Raw genomic sequence first — 23533 nt, 5'->3', positions numbered from 1 at the left:
TGGTGGGCAAAACCCATTGCCACCTTCTTGTCAGAGGAACAGCTGTTCAAAGGCAAGTTATGCACCAGGACTTTTTGTCCCGAGTTGCTCTGGTCTTTAAAACCAGCTCCAGCGTTGTCTGCAATTTTCTTCATAAAGCTAAATTATGACTTTAACTGCAAGATATATTCTAGTTCCTTCAGAATTGAAAATAAGAAATCAGAATATGAAATTACCCACTGACTCCAGCTGCGATACGCTTGTTACTTCACACTTTCACCCACACTCATTGGAAATTCAGTTCCAATATGACAACTCGAAAATTGGTTTTAATCACAACTAATACATGGAGGATTTTTTCCCCTCTCTTTTTGTCCCTTGCATCCCATAAGCACTGAAAACCATGACGCGTAGAGCGGCAGAAGGCGACTCGAACACCTCTCGAAGGTACTCCACAGCACCCCACGTCTGAGCGACAGGCTGTCAGGCTCCGCAAAACAAAACCAGATACTGAGAAACCCAAAACACGCTTTAATCTGAACTATTCAGCCTCAGGCCTAACACTGCAGCTATTCACAGCATCCGCTAATACCTCCGTGCCACTTCTCAGCTAGAGGACCCACGTTTTCCTTTCAGCCTCCTGAATGGAAGCGATGCAATGCGGTATAACCAGCCCGACCTCCACACACAAAGCCCACATAAGTAGGGTTTGGCTCTGTGTTCAAACTGGTAAAATTTGCAAAGCTAAACACAAAGTCAACCTGCCGCACAGAGCAATACGGTAGCTCTGGTTCTCTAGAAACGAAGCTATTTTTAAACTGCAGTAGCAATGCGAGCTGCATAAATTAGCATAATTTCAGCCTTCACAGATAGTTCTCAGTTGACTGTGTTACATGCTACGAATTAACACTCTGCAGATTCCTCGCTTCTACTAACGCGGTCAATCATGCAATTCATGGGGCTTAAAATCCCCTTTTCCAGTCCTCCAAAATCTCAACGGCCTTTTTTTTTTTTTTTTTTTTTTCCTTTTACACTCCTCTTTTCCTTTTCAGAGCAGTACTATCAAAGGCCGGGGTTTCATTACAAATCTCACAAGGTCTTCATGTGTAACTGGTGGTTATGTGGCTTCCTAATTGCAGGACGTCCTACTCTCTTCTCCGCTGGTGATTTTCTCCTTGTGGGCAGATGGCATCGAAGTGGAGTGCAGATGGTAACCCACAGCCCACAAACTCCTCATTAGAATTTGGAATAGCGTATGCAGCTCTTCGATTTTATCTTCCCTTTAAATTCTTTTCAGCATTAAAGGATAAATCGCTGTTTTCTGAGGGCACAGCCAAAAAAGTAATGATACGTGTTTATAAGTGAAAACCTCCTCCTAACAAAGAGGTAATGATGTACCTTGCATCCTTCACAAGTTTTATTAAAATCTAGGAATCATTAGTGGAAAGGATTTTAAATCAAGTATCTCCTGCTTTGATTCAAGTATTACCTTAAGGGGAAGAAAAATCAATGATAAGGAAAGCGCAGATCCCACTGAAGCATGAAGGCTTAAGAGTTACACAGTTAGCTATTTAAGGTAATTTCACAGCTCCAGGTATCACTTTACCTGAGCTGCTTGGAATTATAATGGATTTATCTCCACAGAACACCTGTGAGATAAGAGTTGTTGCTGATGAACTGCAGCAGGCAGTAATGAGGTGGCTTCTCTGAAGCCCAGGCTGGTGGCCTGTGGGTCTTCAGGGCTCCCACACTCACCAGTGGGTCCTCCCTGCCCTTTGAGGACCGAAACCCTTCTTAGCAGGAAGGCACAGCTCCAAACGAAGGTGCCATAAAAACTAACCTTATCATTCTTTCCAGCTTTTTCACAGCACGTCCAATCTGGTGGAACTGGCTTTCCTAACCTTTTGACCAGCTGGAAAAGTCCTAAAAACAGCGAGTTAAAAATATCCATGGTGCAAAATAGTAAGGAATGAAATACTAAGCATTAGAGGTCAAGCCTGGATCCCTGAAAAGTTTGTATTAATCAATGGAAAAGCATTAAAAGAAATAAACTTGTCCCTCAGTTCTAAAAGAAAACAAACAATACTGCAAACACCCAAGCGACGTGGCTGATGAGGATTCACTAACTCTCAGTCAGCTCTAACACACACCGTAAATGAAAAGTTGGCTACTTTGCTCCCGTTCCAGAAGCCTAGAGTCAGACTTGGTAAACACAAATAGCATTATTTGTTTGAAGTTTTGACCTGGTGCCCGACAACCAATTACTAATCCACGCTATTCTACCTCAGCTCTAGCAGCACCTTCTGAACTGTCTCACAAAATGGTTTCTAGCTATTTAAAGGATGGATACACGTTGCTTAGCTAAATTCACTGCTTTTAAGAGTAACCGTTGGCAATCCTTTTCCTCAAATGGCTGAAATTATTTGCAGATTATACATCAAAACCACTCAGATGTTCAACTGAGTTATGGTATAAGTACAGTACAACATAAATAATCTGACTATATACTACAGGGCTGTAATCTTCCACAGCATGCAAGCATGCCAATGATCCTACATGTGGACAACATGAGATGAAATAATGAAGTATTTAATCGCTGAGGGCAATTTATCTTGTCTACATTCATGGAAGAAGATTATAGGACGTCATCTTCTTAGCGGTTTCCCTTTCACAACAAAGACGACAATAATCAGTTTTCATTAGGGAAGAGCTGGCCTTTCTGTTGTACCGACCTGACTTTCATGTCCTGTACACCAAATACAGCACTGATGTCAATTGAATAACTACATGGTATCTTCTAACACAAAGGTTTATAAAGGGTAATAGAAGGACTTACACTTCCCATGCAATATTGAAGGATTTACGGCATGTCAAAAGCCCCTAACAGGTATATTCTCTCTCTAGCTTAACGACTTATGCTTGAAACTAATCATGGTCTTCACAACTGACCCTTTGAAACTGCTGCTCCGTGAGAAACCTGAGCTCAAGTTGTGACTCCAGAGAATAAAAAATTTCCAGAGGAAGAGAAAGCTCAATCGTCAGTGCCTTAAGAAAGCCCTGACTTTGTAAAGTCCATTTTCATCGCACAATATCTCACAGCTCACCCAAAGGCACGTTCAGAACTCTGTAGCACGAGAGGCCTGTCGCCTACAGAAAGACAAGGGAATTTTGGCAGAGGATGAGATCCTGCGCCAGCGTTTCTGACGCAGTGACTCTATCACACATCTGTTCCTCTGCGAGAAGCTGAATCTGCCTGTGACAAGGTCAGTTTTGAGAAGGGTTGGTATTAAAAGATTACGCTCCCTCCATCCTCTCACTGAGGCTGCGCTAATTATTTCAGGGAAGCAAAGGAATTCTTTGATCCTGCAACTCTTCCTTCCCTTGCAAGGTGACTCGGCTGCCGGCACAGCACCCAGAGGGACAGCACAGCACGTTCTAATTCCATAATTGTGGAATTAGCCATTTACAACCTTGAAATTTCACCCTAAGAAATTGAGTATACAGTAATCCACGTAATCCAGGCCTCTACACCTGTCCCTCTTCCAACTAATCTCACCATCCTTCATCATGTCACATCTTAATTTAGAGTCCTATTTGCTAAGGTCAGTGTAAGCAGACGCTTGGGAAATTGCAACAAGTATTTGTCACACGGCGGGACCAATTTCTTCCTTTGTGAACCCCGTGAGATACAGAAATATCAACAGAGAGCAAAGCCCTTCCCCAGCGACCTGCAAACGATCTCTACAAATGTTCTGGGAAGCAGCAAAGAGACGGAATAAATAAATAAATAAATGTAGCGTAGCCCTGGATAATGCGATCTGCTGGTATTAAAGTTTTCTCCTGAAGGAGTTAAGTATATACCAGCTGCTCTACATTAAACCGAGCTGGCATTTTAAATCATGCAAATTAAGCTGAGCTACCATCCATTTCAGCCCAGCATTTAACAGCATCGCTATAAATGATGCAAAGTACTGGCCAAACCAAGCCCCGCCATTTCAGCTGCTCTCGGGGAAGAAAGGAGGAGGGAGGGTAACGGCGCTGAGTGATGCTGCAGCTACTCACAAGATGGTTTACAAGAGACTCCTTCCACCACAGGTGTTGTTCACACGTGCCTGGAAAGCCCGAGGCTTTTAGTTGTTGAAAATCCATTTGTATAAGCTGCTAAGAAGCACCGCAAAATTATCTAAAATTAAATGATTTGCCAGCAGAACACTGAACTTTCAAATCTCTCTCTGCTTAATGCTGCATAATCAACACTGAGTGGATCTGACGGGCCATCAGCTCGGAAATGCTGACACAGCAGCCTACGGGGAGCCGAGGGTGGCATCAGTCCCCACCATAAAGTCTCATACCAACAGACATTTCTCAGGCTATGAAGATAATAGATAAAAATTTGTGCTTCTTCAATGCCAATCCCATTTTCTGCTGAATTTCAGGGAGCTCAGGAGGCAATAAAGAGGACTGAATCTTATCTAGTTCACATTGTTGTGGCCAAGAGATTAAGTTTCCGCACAAATCTGAAACTGTGTATAGGACAGTGAAGGATCTGCTATGGAGCAGTCGAGGAGATCTGCAGACCGGCTTTATGATTTCAGGTTCTTTCATATGCCTTTTTTCCCCCCTCTTTTTTTTTTTCCCCCCTTCTTTTTGTTCTCCTTTTTTGTCAAGTGCCTGCTGCAGCAAGTAACCTGCTCAAGAAGGGGAAACTGGGATTGATTCTTGTGTTAAGATACCGCTGTCTTCCTATCCGGCCTGATAAACCAAAGCACTGGTGGGTATGACCCACAGGCATTACAGCCCAGGGCCCAAAACTGTGTATGCACCACAACTCACCTCACCTCCAACAGGGCTGGTCTTCCAAGTCTCCCCACCATAATGCCTTTAAGCCATAACACACCCACAAGAGGAACATCTTCTCCAGGATCCCAAATGCAACCTGTGGCAAAGGCAGCTGAAAGCCCACCGTAGGACCTTCACTGACCGCCCGACACCCGAGGCTTGGGGAGATGGTCGCAAGGACAGGACACAGCAGGTAGACCTGGCTCCCCTTCATGGCCTGGGGTCTCCCCCAGAGTCTGGGGTCTCTCCGTGCTTCCCTCCACCTCCCTCAGCCAGTGGATCCCAAAGGCAAACATCTCACAGAAAGGCACTGCACCTCCAAATTTGTCCCAGTATTCAGAGTGTTTCCCATTGCCTGGCACCACAGTGAGAAGCGGCCACAGGAAAAAGAGGAAATCCTGGCTTAGTCTCACTTGCAGAAGATGCTTCCATCATTACATTTTAAGTGCATGACATTTTCATTCATAAACAGGTCCTCTTCCAAATATTTCTGCTCCTTATGACAACTAGATTTCCTTTCACCGGTTTAGAGTCTAAGTATTAAATCCTATAAAGCAAATCACTCCACGTGGTCCAAACCCTACCAGGTAAAAGGTCGAAAGGCGACCTTTTATAGGCAAGCAAAAGGAAAGTCTCCATTGCTGCAGTGAGGGAAGTTTGTATCTGACTGCTTGGAAACGGGATCCTAGGCAACCGCTGCTCTTCTCTCTTGAAAAGCAGAAAGTGGTTTTGTTTTGTAAATTAAAGCAAATTCATTACAATTCCCCTGGCGAGGTTGCATAGGGATAAATAGGGCGCTGCTGCCTCCCCTTTCCAGCTCCACGCTAGAGGACAGGCACCTTTTTGCCAGCTTTCCTTGGCAGTGCTCGTTTGGCACGTTACCCCGGAGGATCGGACTCCTGTGTGCTCCAGAGCCCATCTCAAAGGAGTAACATCTAGCAATGCTGAAAATACGGCTTCTCAAAATAACCCGTCCCAGTTAAGGCACAGACAAGTCTGGAATGGTATGGCCATCCTGAGAAGCAGACTGACCCGTGGTCATCGAGCAAGAAAAAAGAAAACCTATTTCCGAGCTGTTGCTTCAAATGGCCAATGCACATTTGATCTTGAAACACGCGTGGCATTTTTAAAATTAGTTTTGAAGACTTAAATACCCATAAGACTCTTTGCAATGAAGAATAATTTACAACTGAATCAAATTTGTCTTACCAGACCAATCCATTAATTATTTTTTTCCACCGGCTATATTCAAAGCTGATCTTGGTGGATGCAAATGTGTCCTCTACATCTGTTCCAGGTCTTTACCTTCTGACACGCGTGTACAGACAATGTTCTCTGATTACAGTTCGCTAAGAAAATACAACTTTGCCTCATGCTACATTGGCTAAGGAGGATTTCTGACACCAAAAGACATGACATGAATCTTTGTATCTGCTTGATCTCACGATACTATGCCTGATAGTTGTCTATCTGCCAGAGGAAGCAAATTTGCTAGAGCCCCTTCTACAAGTTGATTAGAAATGAATTCCTGGTAATTAATGTCATAATCTGAGAAACGGCCAAAATAGATATGACATGTAAAGACAGCTGTCACAGTCGTCTAAAAATACTTGTACAAAACCAGTATTTAGCTTATCGGTACTAAAGTTACCTGAAGTTTGTAACAGCGGATGTGGTTCATGTGGACATGGCTAAAGAAAAAGGAACCTGCTTCTAAATATTTGGTTCAAGACGTACAAGTTTAACAAAGTCTCAGTGTCCATATTCGCCATAAAATGTCAGCAGACAAACTAGATCAACGACATGAAATGCCACCAGGGTATTCATTTTGTTCTACCAATGGGCAAATACATAGAATTAATACATGGCAGAAAAATACAACATAAAAATAATCCCTGGTCAGCACTTTCAGTAGAAGATCCTATCAGGGAAGATTCACCTCATCACATGGAACAGAAAGGTATTACTACAACAATCTTTACAACTGAGAATGTCCCTCAGTTGTCCAAATGGCAGATCCATCCAATGGGTTACAAGGAGGCTGAGACGCTAGAAAATATTACAGATCCTCACATGTTGCGGCAATGAGACCATCACACTCAAAATCCCTTTTGTTTGAAGACCAAAATCCCATTAGCTTGAAGAACAGCGTGTAAAGAGCTCTGTCACAGACATAAAATACACTGCAAAGTCCTGGATACAGAAGGAATTAAAATCACAGCCTCTCATACACCTCTTCTGCTTCTCCCGAAAATGAAGTATGGGTGTCCTCAGATGGCCATCCTAGATTTTCTCCCTATACAACTCTGAAAAATTTAGTTGCCTAGTAGCAAAAGGCCTCGTCAGCTTCTACAGCATTAATAGGGAGAGGAACATGGAAATGATCAAGGAAGTTCGTTGAGTCCTCCCATTTGGAGAAAGCACAACCAAAACAACAAGATCCCAGCACTGAGAACATCTACTTCTACAGCCATGCAAGTCAGCCTGTCAAGGGTTGGTTTGGGGTTTTTTGTGTGGTTTGGGGTTTTTTTTGTTTTGTTTTGTTTATATAACATGAGAAGGCCTGGATGTGTATAACTAGACAACTTTGTTGTCAGGCAGGTGAGACAAACATCTCTGGGTTTCTCCAAGAAGGTTTTACAGCCCAGGCCCTATGCCTCTGGGACCATCATGTCTAAGAACCCATCCTTCCCCCACCCAAGGCATGGAGGGAGCAGCAAGCCAAGTACCTTGGCTTCCACTCCTCTGAGCTCCCAGAACTTGAAGGAAGGACTAATAGTATTTCGTACTTTTACGAATAGACCAACTTCCACTTTCAAAGAAAAAGCCGATGAATCCATCAACTTATTGCCCAAGAATTCATGTTTTGGAGACCTGACCCTGTTTTCTTGTCAAGCATAGCGCTGTCGCTACCAAACCAATACCTGCCAATCCCTAGTTCCTTGGTCTCTACAGTCTGTAAGTTTTCCTTCTTGCTTGTATAAAATAAAACCTCAACAATTACTATTGGAAAGTAGTCCAGGGACTCTGTTTACAACCGCTAGTTCCACCAGGACAGCCTTGCTACTGTCTGCAGTTCTGACGCTGTAAACATGAACCCACCACTACACACTTTCAGATTATACCACGGTGGTCATTACATAAAGGACAAGACAGAAGAAATGTCTAATAATAACACACAACATTAGTGACAGCACAGGTAAAATAAGTAGATTTAGGGACTCTTTCCAAATGTGAAAGAGAGGACATGGCAACTTCTAGCCATAGCTGTAGAGAAAAAAGCCGCACAAGATGAGACCAGGGAGAAGACTTAAGGAAACAATCAAGGCAAGGGATGGACACAGGGTAATAGTTAAGAATAGGCCATGGGAGTAAAGAAGACATTGTCAAAATATGATGATATTACAGTCCAAAACTGAACATGCATAGGGGCAAAAGTCCTGGTAAAAGTGTATTTTGAAATCCAGAAGTTTGATATTTTTTCCTTTCATGTATTGTTTTCCCACACATTGCTTCCAATTCTAAAATAACCCCAAAGTAAAATGAAAAATAACCCAAGGATAACACACCTAAAAATACTTTCAAGAGAAAAAAAAAGGTGGAATCAGAGTAAAACTTCAGATCTCAGCCTGTTTAAAAATAAGAAGTGACCTGTTTTCTCAATTATTTATTTTAATAAAGGGTTTATTTGTTTTAAGCTTTAGCAGTTATTTCCATGCCTATGCTTTGCAAAACTGAAGAAACTGAGAATGTTTCCACAAACTATTTCAGAAAGAACAATTTACAGATAAAATTAGAGGCATACAAGTAAGTGCCAAGTGTTTGACTTGAATTCCAGTTCTTGGTGAATGGAAAACCAGCAGCTTCCTGTTACAAAATGTACCAACAGTTCATGTCTAATAATACACATAAAATCTGACCATTTATATACTTCAAATATAGATGTTTCTAAAAATAATATTCAAGCAGGGTATTTTTAGCCAGGTAAGCTTCTCAGGAGAATGACTCTGAGTTTGGTTGAGATTCTACGGTTTGCTGCAAGGAAAAAATAAAGTAATGGGTTAAATTTTAAGAGCGTATCTTGGTTTATACCAGAATAAAAGTAGAAAGTTTAGCCCCAAAGCTTAAATAAGCGGAAAGCAAGTGAGAAAAAATGGAAGAACAGAAAACACATCCTTCCATTAAAGGCCCAACTAATGCTTTATTCAAAACTCTATCTTCTTAAACAGCACTTGTAACACTTATTCTTGTGCTGCAAGTTTGGGAAGTTTACACAAAATAATTTTTATTTAAATCCCTCCTTAACGACTTCTGCTTCAGTTGGAAAAAGGGACTTGCAGGCTAAAATTCTACAAATTAAACAGAGATTTAAATCTAGTGGTGAGATAATCTGGAAACCGAAATTACAGAGTAGACAATGTTTCTCAAAGGACTCTTCAAAGGAAATAAAAAATAGCCAAAACCAGCCCTGAATTTCCAAAACCAAGAACTGAATCCACCCTTCCTATCTCAATAAAATAAAGGCTTTCTTTTCCGATACCCTCTGGATAGAAAAAAAGAGCACAGGTGGTGTCTTATAATTTTCTTTCTTTTTCATACTTCTCAGGTACTTGAAACTTGGGAAAGGTTCAGGTTTTGTTTACCAGACCCTTCTTTGTAATTTGATATTTTTTTTTCTTCTTCTTTTTTTTTTTTTTTCCTTTTTGAGAAGTAAAGCTCAGATTTACTGCCAGGAATTTTTAAAAGTAGTATCTGTTGTTCTCCTCTGCTAATATACTCGTCCCTCTCTGCATCTCCAGGAGCTTCCTTCAGGATAGGTTTCATATTTCGTACAGCGTGATTTTTGATGTGCCTGTTTTGCAGAAGACCAGAGAATGTTACTTTATGATGAGCTCCATCAAGCATGCCAGCGTGGTTTTCAGCCACCAAGAACACTTGGACAGCTGAAGCGGTGCCTGTGCTAGGTCTATGCTACACACAGATGCTTTCAGCTTTCCGTTTCCTCACATTACACTTGCTTTTCAAATTAAAATTATTTTATCCATACTTGAACATTGTAAAAATAGATATATCAGGTAGCAGTTGGATAGGTAGGAAGACGTAATGTTTCTCTGATGAAGCCAATTTCAGTTCAAACAAGCCTCTAGCGGAGAATGAGCTGAAATACAACACATACATATATCAAGAAAGAGAAGTTCAGCGGAAGACAGGATGGACAAACAACCTAGGAAAAGTAAGAAGCAAAACTCTAAAAGCTGTCAAAGACATTCATCAGTGCAGCCAGGGAGGCAAAGGGAGGCAGGGAGAAAGACAGCAAGAAAAACAATATAATAATTAACCCGTTTCTGGTTCAAGGACAGCTGGACCAAAGTGTCCCGCTTGGGCGCTGCCCTACATCAAGTGTCAGAGCAGAAGGTGATAAAAATGACTTGCTAAAACAGGGACAAAGAAAGTGAGAGTGTTCAGTGAAGAAATGTCATTTTCTGGAGCGAGCTAACCATTTCAAGGACAGAGGGAGAACACATGGACACCATATGCATAAGCATTTTGAACTGATTAACAAGTAGCAGCAAAGGAGAAAGATAATCTAATAGTCAGGGGACTAGCGAGTAATTTTCTGTAGCTGAAGACTTTATGACCTTGGCTGGGTTTCTTTGTGCCTTAGCCGTTCGTTTATAAAATGAGAACAATATCGCTACCCCTAAGAAGTGCTCTTAGGTTAAGTATATTAAAATTTGGAAGCCCCTTAGATATTGCCTATTAGCAGGGATCAGAGAAATAGCATTAAAAAAAAAATCGGAAGGAGGAAAAAAGGTCATTTTAAATAAGTGTTTCAAAAAACTAGCCATGGACTGTACAAACTTGAGTGGATTCAACGGCAGCATTATTAGCTCAACAATAAATATCTTTGGAAATTCCATCTCGGGCAATTCGACAGTGAAGGTACTGAACTTGGGAAAGAACGTCACGCGATAACCAAATACTCTTTTACCCAAGAACTGTCACAATTACACTGAAATCAGAGCAAAAAAACCCCCCACATTTTCACTCATTGTGTATTACAATTAAAAACTGAATGGAAGTTTCAACCCAAGTGACCCTCCGCGTACTCTAAATGAAAACCCAGTGCTGAAAGAACCGCCTTAGTTGATAGTGCAACTTCACGTCTTTTGTTTGAATGCAGGGCATTAAAAAAGGTTAGCTCTTTATGTTAACAGACAGACCACTGAAAACTCCATGTTAATAATCACAGTAAAACAACTTCCTAATTGTTTTCTTGTGTTCTATCTGGTAACATTTCCTTTGGAATAGCTCCCTGACAGTTTAATATTTACTGGTACGTATCTATAAGCATACTATCAAAACCATTGTAATCATAAATAGGAGAAGAATTTGGCTACTTAATAGCCTCAGATTGCTTACGGTGTGTCAAAAACCCCCAATCCATCAGAAGGCAAGATACAGCGAGGTTTTTCTAATAGGAATGTACTTAAGCACATAAATATAATTATACAAGCAAGTTCATTAATACTCATTTAAAATTATTTTTGTGGTTATATATTTTGATAGCCTGAATCTACAGTTTTTTTCTTCAGATTTTCCCAACTCTTCAGTAGAATTTCTCACTCGTACACATCCTAAAGGTGACCTCATTTGGTTTCTTCCAACGTTGCAAAAAGCTATCTTTTATGGCTAAGTTACCAGTATTACTGACCACATTTCTCATAATTTCTTATATAATTAGCTCAGCAGTGGTAGCAAGACCAAATTTTAAATTTTACACCACTGAAGCAGCTGACATGATGGCACTGAAACCAGTCGATGTACATCTGACTTCAAACTGGGTCCAGATAAAGATTGTTGCAGGATAGTTCTGTAGTAAAACTGTGAAGCCCAGTGTCACGCATAAGAATAGCTAAGGCATGTGATAAAGGAAGGCGTAAATTCTCTGCAACACGCTTTATTACACTTTCTCCCTATGAAGTTTCACATTAGCAAGACAGTGATATAAATGGCTTCTGATAAAGTTAATTAAAATATAGGAAAGTAATTACTAATATTTGAACTATATGGATTCATTTGGATTGCTAATGGCATGAGAACGGGGATGGCGAGGCAGAGGAGGCTAACCAATAGCCAACAGATTCCAAGCCACACGTGGCTCATCAAACAGTTGATGCGAGCCTAAATTTGAAGCGTGGAAAAATAATGGAGCAACCTATTAAGTAATCAATTTGTGAGCAGCCAGAGTACTCCAAAGCAGTGCACAACTGACTGAAAAACTCCCTGACATTTGTCAGTAGCGTGCTATCAACCTGGGAATGGCTATCCAATAGATTTTTCGCAGGGATCTCTAGTGGAGATTCTCTACCAATTCCATCCCATACCATTGTCATTGACTTGGGCTACAGAATGGCTAATGAGAAAAATCCATGTCGGTGGGTATTGGATGTCGGTGGGTATTGGAAATGTTTTTGGAGCACACCCCAGATCTAGAACACCCCAGACGTAGATGATCTTCACAAACTGGGAAAGAAGAACTAAATCACTAGAAGAAACATTTAGTGTAAGACTGAAAATGGGGAGATCAAGAATGCCCCAGTTCTAGAACACCCAACTCAACACAGTCTTCACAAACTGGGAAAGCAACATGAGGGAAAATCTAGCTGAGCAAGGTAGTTTTATTGCAGACATTTATATCTATCCAGACTTGAACTGAATTCTTAATAAAAGGTCTAGGCAAACTGAAAAGAGTTCAGTAGATAGCACAAAGAGTTGTAAGAGTTCTAGAAATCCTGAGAGAAAAGGTTAAAAGAATTAAAAAGAAAAGTAAGAGTGGACATGATAACACCTATTGAGCATCTACCTTCCACGTCCACCACCCAGCAAATGAATATTGCGAAGACTTTTGCAAAGAAACAACAAATCCCACCCTTACCCCTCCCTGCCCAGCATTAAGGACGGTTATAGGCAATTGCTGAATACGCATATTTTAATACCAGGTTAAACAGATGCCTGACAACCTGAAGTGTTTTAAGTGTTCTAGCAGAAGGGTGGCACCCATGACTTACTAATGTCCAGGTGCTTTTACGACTGCTACAGTTACTTAAGATACAAACAGGAAATATTTTTTAGGTTCTCCAGAGAATGAAAATCAAGACGCTAGAGAATACAACATAGCAGCAATAAATACAGTAATTAAAGCCATGATCTCCTTCGGTGCCTTTCACAATAACATGGCAACAGACTGTATTCCTGGACCAGTTTCTTTCTTCTTTGCATCCTGCACGAACCAGGCCCATGGGCTTCTAAATAGCAATGACTTCTGTCTTAAATAACTAATGCAAATTTAGTAGCCAAATACATACGACTTTTCAGAATAACCAATAAATACCATTTTGTATATGAGAGATCACTATCTTGCTATCTACTTGACGGAAGTTTCTCTGGTAACAAAGTTAAATATTTCCAAAACAATGCTCTCTAAATATGGGTACAATTTATTGGCGGTGTTTTCAAATTAGATAAAATAAGCAGCAGTGCAACAGTAGGATACTGTTGTGCACAACACAGGGAATTTAATATGGAAAAATGAATGGAGTGTGTGTATCAGCAACAATGAAACAGGAACGATACTGCTGTGATTCATCCACCTAAGATTTCCGACCAGCATTTACAATGGGCTTGATGCTAAAACCCTCAGACCTTTCTTTGGAAAGAGCCTCTGAAATACTCTGAAGAATGCTTTTTATAAATTGCACAGCATTTTAAATAACACATTGCCCTTATACGGCCTAAAGGCACAAAACTTCCAGTTGCTATAAAATCCAGCTTACACATGTAAAACCATATCAAGAAGAACAAAAAAAATAATCAAAATATTGAGAAGGTTTTACTGATACCACATTTCTCAAGTGGGACACCTTGATTTTCAGTAGTTTAAAAAAAAATTAGTAGTTTAATGAATACCACCTGCAGTGCCCGTGGTCTCGAAGAATCAGGCTCAAGATAAGCACCACCCGGCACCAAAAAAAAGCTCATGAACCTAGGACTGGTGTGCAAGTGGCTTGAAAAATGCTCAAACAGCATTAGCACATGGTCTGCTCATTGTGACTTCTGGTCTACGCACTAGACACAGCCTCTTCTCCCGAAAAAGCAGTAAACTAAGTGCAGGGGAAAAGGCATATAGAAATTCAAAGTGGAAGTATATGTACACCATGATGAGAGAGAAGAATTAAAGGTATCCCATTTATTTGTTTCATCCCTCCCATAATTTCTTTCCCTGTTAGCAGATGTCCTAAACATAAGGTCAAGTTGCTCTCTGTCCTTATTCCGTACATGCAACTGAATTTTGTATTGTGTAGTGCAAAGAGGACCAACTTCAACAGGATTAAGAGCAACTCCCTAAAATACTCCCAGAACATCCTGTGGCTTGTTGATTATGAAACCCTCCGGAGATATGATAGGAGTTTGAATTCCCTCGTGTTGAAATAGAAACTGAACTCTGATATCCCACCCTCTGAGCGAATGCTCTACCAGCTAAGCAGTTTTACAAAAGCAATGCTTCTCTGCCACTTGTGTTGAAAGTGGCCTGATATCACCTCGGGTTTTGATAGAAATAGCTTATGCCTCGAACTCCGAGAGAGAGTCTGGGGCTGCAAATTCCAAGTTCAGCCTCAGCAAGGAATACAGCACAAGTTAAACAGACTTCAGTCATTTTTATTTCTTCTCTTTGGCTTTTGATCCAAGTGTCACAATCTCTCTTTAATTCTCCCTCCACCCACACAGGAGGATATTATGTCCTTCCCCGTGGGCTGCAAACTCCATGCAGGGACCAAGATCTACAAAAGATCTTGGCACCAAGAATGTGCCAAAACATTTGGTATCGGTCCAATTTGTGGATCTAAACTCTAAATGCCATGACAAGAATATACCTTCCCTCCCTCACAGGAGATGCCGGGTGCCTGGACAGCAAAATGGTGAGGGCCACATTGGTACTTCAGATAAAACGTCCAGAGAAGCAAGTGATCACCCTCATAGGACGTGTCTATGATTCTTGAGATGTTTAGTCCTAGTGCAGTGTTTAAGACTAAGGTTTTATTATCAGAAAGCACTTCTATACCTGAATGTAGTTGAAGGTGTTCCAAGATGAAAATGCTTCAGCTGCTGACATGCCATCTGGCAACCGTCCATCCATCCTGGTCCTCCTCCCTCGGGAGGCAGGGACAGTAGAAAAAGAAAAGAACAGTACCCTTGATACAACCGATCGGGCAAAATCTCCCTTTAGAAATAGACCAATGTTCCAAGTGACTACCTTGAATGGCAAAAACCTGCATGCTTGCGTGGGCAGAGGGATCAAAGCTGGATCAATAAGAATAACAAAAAAGGACTGTGTTTATTCAAGATAATGGATAGTAAACCAGACCTCACTGGTTCACACCTTAAAAGGTGCTGGTCATCTGCTAAGACTGCTCCCCAAATGAGGTTACTGAGAATGACAAAGCTTAGGATTTCTCACAGTGCTTGAAGTTATTCAAGACTCAAAATTTATCTGGAATTCCTTTGGCCAAAAGCCCTCCCTGTCGAAATATAACAAGTTAGCATGAAGACCCTTTCATCACCAGGATATAAAAAAACGGAGCTTGTTCCACATCTGTGTAAGGGTTAAAACCACCATAGTATTCCCCTTCCTGCTGCAAACTGGCAAGAGCTCTGATTATAATCTGTTATAAGAGGAGAAAGTGTTTATGAATAACAATTACTTTTGCAGGAATGTAAATTTCTATGCAGAAACCAAGGTGTGTCTGAGAGAAAAAGCAGCCTATAATGAGATTTTGCTGACATTTCACAATCACAAGGACCGACTCTAGCACAAGGGAAAAAGAAAATAATAAGAGTACTTGTTTCTCTCTTCAGAACAAGATGAGATGCACGGGGCGGTCTGTCTGCTGCCACCACCCTGCCACCAATACTCGTCTGTCTCCTTTTCCTGCTCCCAGTCCCTCAGGAACTGCTACAGTCATATTCGTCTGGCTTGAGCAGCCCCATACGTCACCCTGTCTACCAGCAACCAAAGTGCAGCATATCCTAAAATTCAGGGCATGGGGCCAAACACGCCCAGACAGTAGTCGCACTTGTCTTAAGAGAATAGGGTGACGAGGCCATAGATTTCAAAAGCTAGACGGTAGGGATGACCTGTTATTCATTAAAGAAGGACAAGGAGAAAAAAAGGTAAGTATCTATCATCATTTCCCTATCCCGGTATAACGGTATCACCTTCTACCGGGCTCAGAAATTGGTAGAAGCAGCTTGTAATGTATACGGCTTTTGCCAAAATACATCAGGCTGCTCTACAGCAATCTCGATGTAACGTTAATCAATTCTGCGTGCTGCAGCAGCCCATCTGCTTTGCTCGCCCCGTAGTACGCTAACGCGTACTATCTGCTTACACTGCCGCTGAGCACACCGGGGCATCAGCAGCACAGGCAGCCCCAGCCACGCTGGGAACGTTACTACACTGACAAAAATCAAACGAGCTGAAGAATGTACGTTCCTCCTCCCTGTGCAGGAAGCAGCGTGCATAAAAACATGTTAGAAAACCGATACACATTAAAGGGGATGCATAGAGATAATGTGCTGCACCTATGATGTCATGCATATATAGCATTAGAACAGACAATTCCGCTTGAGTATTCATTTCCTATATCATCTATTTAATTTAGCTGTACTGAGAATGACATGCATATTGTAATTGAACATCAAGCACTGCCTCCCATTCACTCCCCACACAACTACAAATAAAGAACGTTCACACGACTAACGCTCCAGTACAGTACCTGACCGAACACAAAACACATTCCTGACAACCAGCAATCCTTCCCCATCCCAGGCACACAACCCAGCCATTGCAATTAGCACCTACAAAAAAGAGCACAAAGAACACACCCCATACACAACATCTCCACCATCTCCCTTCCATAAATCCCCCAAGTTCAAGCAATGGCAGCAGAGAAGGCACCACAGGCAACCAGCACACGCAGCCCCATCCCTCACCACCCCACCATCGGCTCCACCATGCTGACCAAATTACAAAGCCACCCCTCGGTAACACATGCCGCTATGCGGAATAGAAAACATCCCACCACTGTGGACAGATGTTATTACACACACACACACATCCCTTCTCTCGCTGCCGTTCACACCACTGCTCTCCCCCTCAGAAAACCTGCTGCACACATTCAATACAGAAATAAATCCTGGCATACACCTCCCCAACCTCCCCAACATTTGCTGCCTTCTAACCTGAGTGTCAAATCCATTTTCTACAGAGCCACTCTTCCTTGGTGCGAGTCCATCTCCTGCGTTTTCTTGCCCATTAGGAGATTTGAGAGGAATCTGGCTGGAATAGAATGGCTTCGTCACCTCCACCTTGCTCCCAAACTTCAGGTAACAGGGCTGTGGGATGGTCCTGGCCGTCGGGACATGCAGGATTGGAGCAGCGCTGTGGACGGGTTTAGGTAGTCCCGATTTCATTTTGGAGGCTACCAGGATGGCTGGCATTTTCTCTTTCTGCTTTCCTAACACGTTTCTGTCAGCAGCAGCAACAGCAGAGACAGCAGGCAGGGAGAGAGAAAAGGACACGTTGGGGAAGCTGCTCTCCACTAAAGCTGTCTGCTTTACTGCAGGGATCTCCAAAACCAGCTTAGAATTTAAAACCAACAAAAAAAAAAAAAAAACCAAACAAAACCAAGAAACACTTTCAGCCTAAAATATCTCCCTGCTTTATGCCAGCCTTCCACCTGTTTCCTCTAATTTTATTTTCAGTTCTTCACCACTGTCCTCCTTCCTATTTCTGCTGTTATTTAACTTGCTCCTTTCCTTTCTCTGGCTGACTCCTGTAATTTTCTTCCCCGGAAACGTGGGAGACTTTCACTCCATTATCTTGTCACCGCATCTCCAAAGTGAGACACAGCCTTTTAGAATTTAAAAAAAAAAAAAAAAAAAAAGGAACCTGCTGCTGCATATGCTTCCCCTTCCGTATGCACTAGAGAGCGGGCGAGTGAGCGAGCAAGCAGGATTTCCAGCTTAAGATGTCTTTCTTCAGTCTTAGCCAAGAAGCAGATGTAGCTCAGTGTGTTAATGACTGATGCCCTTGGATACGAGCCTCAGAGAATCAAGCTTCTTAAGTCTTAATAGCTGTGAACAGGACAACGATGCTGGAGCAGAAGGAGAAGCGTCCGCTGACAGCAACGTTAAATAAAAACACGCCGGCGGCCGCAAAATTTCCCGGCTCCCCCAGTGCTGATCATGAAAACCCGGAGGAAAAAAAATAATAAAATAAAATACAATAAAATAAAAAGCATTCAGCTGTCAGAGGGAAGGGGAAAGCAGCCGCCACCTCATTTTCCCCTCCGGCAGTGGAGCGGGAGCATCCTGCGCCTCTCCCGGGTGGGGGGCGGCTGCTGCACAACCCCCCCTCGGCACGGTGCAGGCAGGGCGGCCCGCGGATTGGCCCTGCCTGCTGGAAGCAGGCACAAAAAAAAAAAAAAGAAAATTAAAAAAAAAATTAAAAAAATAAATAATTCTGCCTCTCTCTCTCTCTCTGCAGGGGGAGGAGTGGCTTCAAGTCCTGCGGCGGGCAGGGAACTCCGCGGCAAAGCGGGAGACGCCGTAAGGGCTGCACGGAGGGAGTTATGTAGCGGTTTCTTTTTGAAATTAAAAAAAAACAAAACAACAGCAAAAAAAAAAAAAACCCCAACACGCTTTCAAATAAAAACACCTGGTGATGACTCATTGTTCGTTGCTATTCGGGAAAACTCCCCGCTGCCAGCATCAACAGGAATTTGAATAAGCGCCGTGAGTAATGCAGCCCCATAATAGCAACACTTGGCACTTTGCTTTTAGGAGTCTTTCTTTTGGTGTCACAGGTTCCTCCCCATGTTACTCTGCAGATACCGAGATCCGTTACAGCCCCCACATCCCTCATTCCTGCGAAGCGTTACACATTTCCTGCACATATCCCTCTTTCTGCCCCCGTGCTGGACCGCGGAGGATTATGGAAACTCACGGCACGGAGAGATGCCTTTGGACTCCTAAGGGGGTCTCAGCACCGGGATTTACAGTGCCACAACACCGACAGCCAAAGGCTTTGAGTTACCACGCAGGCTTCTTACGTTATACAGGGAGGGGAGGGTGCCTCAGAATAACATTCACACAGCTAACAGGAGACATGGAAGAAAAAGGTGCATTTTAAATCCCATTTTAAATCACAGTCCCAGATACTGGATGATTTCCCAAGCAGGGGCACTTCCTTCAGCTCCTGATTCCCACCTCACCCATTGCCTCAAGACCAAATTCCTACACCACCACCCGGGTGGCAGGGACAAGAGCGATCCCAGCAAGCAGAGAGAAGAAGCGACGAACCCACCCTTGAAATATTTGAAATACAGGCTGGGTGAGCGTCTGAGCCACCCAGCTACTTGGCAGGACAGAGGTGGCACAGCCCCACCGCCCTGCCCCATCCAGCCTGCCGGGAGCACCCAGAGGAGGAAGGCTGAAGCACGCTCCACGACCCATTTCAAGGGGAGCTGGGTCCTGCCTATTTGACACCCCGGCTTTTGGGAAAGTTTTAAATGCACAAACCCCAGGTTTTTACATCTGAGACTCTTCCAGACGGAAAAATGAGGCATTTCTGGATTGTGGGTGTCTCCAGGATTAGGCAGCAGGATTAGGATAGCATTTTAGGAAACGGAAATCAGATGCGACCTGTGTGCTGGATCCTTCTGTGGATGTCACCTTAAATTACTTCTCCAGGGTTACATAGGGAGTAAGTGGCAGAACTGGAAATTAAAGTCAGAACGTGTGCTCTCCTCATTATAAAGTACTATTCTTCATCAACATCGTGATGTAAAAAGGTCTGTCTCCATTAACAGAACACGTTTCAGAAGACCTTAGCTGTACTAGGTGGGGTTTTCTGTTGTTACTGGTTCGGGGTTTTTCGTTTGCTTTTTTTTGGATAGATCTCATGTTAACAAGATTATTTAAAACCAAAAGCAAAGCCTGGCCACGCTGTCACTGCAGCCTGCCATCTCTCACTGAGCGCTGCCCCCCACTTGAGTAATTCAAGTTCCCACAGCACACATGAAGCTCACGTGTTAACCGGAGTTTTGGTTGTTGCTGGGATTTTTCAGCACGTCTGCTTCCACATATCCCAACTCTGCAGGCTGCTTTCTATTAACTCGAAGATGATCATTTTTGTTGTTGTTGTTTTTATGAGTAACTGCTTTCACCCTAGGCTCTTTATTCATTAACCTCAGACTGGAAACTGCCCATCTCTCTTCATAGAATCACAGAATGGTTTGGGTTGGAAGGGACCTTAAAGACCATCTCGTTCCAGCCCCCTGCCCTGGGCAGGGACACTTCCCACCAGACCAGGCTGCTCAAAGCCCCATCCAGCCTGGCCTTGAACCCCTCCAGGGATGGGGCAGCCACAGCTTCTCTGGGCAACCTGGGCCAAGGGCTCACCACCCTCACAGTCACGAATTTCTTCCTGATACCTAATCTGAATCTCCCCTCTCCCCTGTTCTAACGCCATGCACAGTCTCTGCTTAGACAGAGCTCCACAGAAAATTTCAAATCCCAACAACTCGACGCAGAAAGTCAGATTTACCATACGAAAGGACTGGTAGTTATGGGAGCAGAAATATCTAAAATGCCCCGATACCATTTCCATTGTTCAATGCTGACAACTCTGCCTTGCCAGCTAAAAAGGAGGTTGGACCAAAGTATGAAAAACTTGAAAAAAATCCAAGTCTGAAAACAAGGCTAATTTTAGGTCTGTAATAAAATATAGTAATGTTTAAAAGCTATTAGAAGATCTAATTGACAGCTTTATGATCTGTTCTTCACTTACACGTTTTATGAGGTTCAGGCCACCAATCCCAGATGCACAGAACTTGCCAGTTTTTGTTGTTCTGTTTTCATCTTGGAAAACTGGCTAGGATACAGGATACCAAAACAGACACAAAAGTTAATTTGAGCAAAAGAAAAGGATTCCTTTCATTGCTCCTTTAACAATTAATGAATCTGATCCTTTGGCGATGGTGAATTGAATATTCCACAGCCAGAGGAAACTACTTTATGTCTTGGTGTGCAGTCCTGTCTCCTGACATGAAGATGATGTCTGCTGAATTCTCGCAATCTATGCTCCTGCCAGTTATTTTGCCGAATCAATAACACGGACCTTTTCTTTACCGAAGCTTAATGTGAATTCCTGATAACACATTTGAAGAGTGGCCTAGAACTACCGCTTCTCTTATGGGTTCAGTGAAAAACAGCTATTTAAAATTTGCATTAACGATCCGTTGTTATCTAACAACTATTTTTTTTAAAGCTATGCATGTTTTGCTTTATATATCCAAACACTACAGCATAATGCTGCTGAAATGCAACATAGCATATCCAGTGGCAGTACAGCCATACCATGAGGTTATAAATTGTTAACGTCACATTACGGGCTATTTCTGCAAAAATGGGCAACATGAATTTTGGTCTATCTTTGGAAGTGACTAGGTTTTGTTTTGTTTTTTAAATAGTTGATTTTACCTGTTTTTTAAGGCTAGGAGTTTTAAAAGAAACTACTTCTCTTGGACAGCCGATGGGATCTGGGAACCTGTCTTTGTTATCTTCTTTGAAAAGCCCAACCAGTTTTCCCTTCCCCGGTTTTGAAGCAACCAAATTCTGCATCTAAGCTATAAGATGGGTAAGCAATATTGAAAAGCAGGCAAATTATCTAAACAAAATGCGAGAGCTTCATTCCTTCCTGCCACAGGATGAGCCTGTTGGATGAGCCACTAACAAGGGGAACTTTCCCTTGCAGCTTCAAGCTTGACGAGCACCTTTGCCTGAATAAACACAACGTCCCCCCTTTTCTGCCTGCAGGCCAGTATATATCCACCCACTCCCCAACTGGGGGAATATGGAGGGAAAAATGCTATAACCAAGCAGTTCACTTCCCTGTTACGAAAAAAATACACCCAAAAAACCTACTGATGTGGCTTGCAGGACTGATTTTTAAGCTCAAGAGATGCCATTGCTCAGGATACAAGCTGTGGCTCCTTAGCACCGTGTAGTGTCATCTCGAGTGCCAAGTCTCTGGTGTCGAGAACTGGCTTAATATTCTCAAAATTTTAGTGAGCAGACTCATGTGACCCGGAGACCTCGACGCATCAGTGGAAACTATTTGAATAGTTGAAGGGCTTGTAGGCAAGTCAGCACATTGCCCAAAACAAAGGCAGTAAAAGAGAACAAAACCCAGGGTCGACTGCTCTTGAACAGATGATCTTTATGAATGAGATGAATGTTTCTGGAACAGTAAAACTATTGAAGCTGCCTCCATCGCTCATACGCCATCAATTAACAACAGGACAGGGTCTCTAGACCCAAGTGGAAAGAAAATGCCTACATGGATTGCATGCGGATATTGCAAGTAAAATTAAAAGCTTTACGAAACGTAGCAAAGGATCGGAGAATCAGACCTTCCTTTCAACTTGTGGTTAATACCCATCCTCAAGGAAGCCAAGTGTTACATTAGCGTAAGTGGAAAAACTATGTAGAATTATTGTATCAATTAGAACACCTCATTAACTGGTCCGGTGATTCAAAACTGCTGATGGCACCAAACCCAAGGCTTGAAAATACCTTGATCAATGCTATCCTTGTCTTTTAGGCATTACAAATGTACCTGAAATCTCCCAGAAAATCGTTTTAAGCCAAGGTGAATATTCCTAAAATGTCACCATGTACTGTCAATATCAGAAGGCTTAATCGTTCTTACACAACCATTCTCGTCAAACTTGACTGCTGCCAGGCGGCCAGCTGTCCTATAGACTGTGGGCATATTCAGCCTTGGCACAGCTCCATCAACTTAAGGGAAGTTATGACAGGAATAAATATGGACCTATTTTTGGTACTGCAGGCATTGCGCACATTCACATCCATCTTTTGTCCCCGATCGGAGCATCGAACATGTAAAAGCCTGATCCCGTCTACAGATGTACGTTACCATTTCATGAAAGAACCCATAAAGGTGTAAATGGGATCAAGCTCCTAATTTTTTTGTTGTGTGCCCACCAGAGGAACAGTAGAGGTTAGAAAAGAGGAATGTGGGTAGAAGCATTATCTAATTTGGCATCCTCTCACCACGGCAATTATAATCTGTACATGTGAGTTCTTTATATGGAGCAGAGAGAAAAGGAGGAAACCTTGGTTCTGTTCCCAGTTCTTTTCACAGAAATCTTGTCTGCATTACACTAATTCTGATCTCAAATCCCTTTTGTAATCCCCTGACACGTCTCTAATTCACACTGGGTTTAAATCCACCTCATTTTATAACAGCGGCATGTTTTAACAAATACATAAGCTAAGTTCCACCTGGACAAGAGCAGTCGGTACGCTCGCTTTCAGAAGACACACAGACAGCCTCACTAGCCACACTAGTCATACAGGCAGACGCTTTTGCACAGTGACGCAAAACGGCACCATTTTAAATGAGCATCTTCTGAACAATGCTCTTATTTAATCCTGTTTCTGTACCAGAACACTTCATGGGTTCGCAATGTAAGCATGAACAGTAGGAGCTGGCATCACAATGGCACTGAAATACTTTTCCCACCTCATTCCAGACTGGTATTTTTTTTATTTCCTGATGCATTTA

The 23533-nt window shown here is 42.5% G+C and overlaps 1 protein-coding gene across 5 annotated transcripts in view; it reads right to left on the bottom strand.

The window, feature by feature from the left end:
- Positions 1-23533, bottom strand: part of NAV2 (neuron navigator 2) — a 434285-nt gene that overhangs the window by 218294 nt on the left and 192458 nt on the right. For 4 of the 5 annotated variants that reach the window (XM_054197526.1, XM_054197527.1, XM_054197529.1 and 1 more), the window contains exon 1: positions 17122-17524. The exons of the other annotated variant lie outside the window; for it this stretch is intronic. In XM_054197526.1, the coding sequence (XP_054053501.1) occupies positions 17122-17379 (258 nt within the window). In that variant the 5' untranslated portion in view covers positions 17380-17524. Of the gene's footprint in view, positions 1-17121; positions 17525-23533 lie in introns of those variants that run through there. 5 annotated transcript variants of the gene reach the window in all.

This window comes from Rissa tridactyla, chromosome 4, assembly GCF_028500815.1.
Source record: "Rissa tridactyla isolate bRisTri1 chromosome 4, bRisTri1.patW.cur.20221130, whole genome shotgun sequence".
Classification (NCBI taxonomy): Eukaryota; Metazoa; Chordata; class Aves; order Charadriiformes; family Laridae; genus Rissa; species Rissa tridactyla.
Note: the sequence above shows the minus strand (reverse complement) of the source record. Positions and strands in the feature narration are given on the sequence as shown.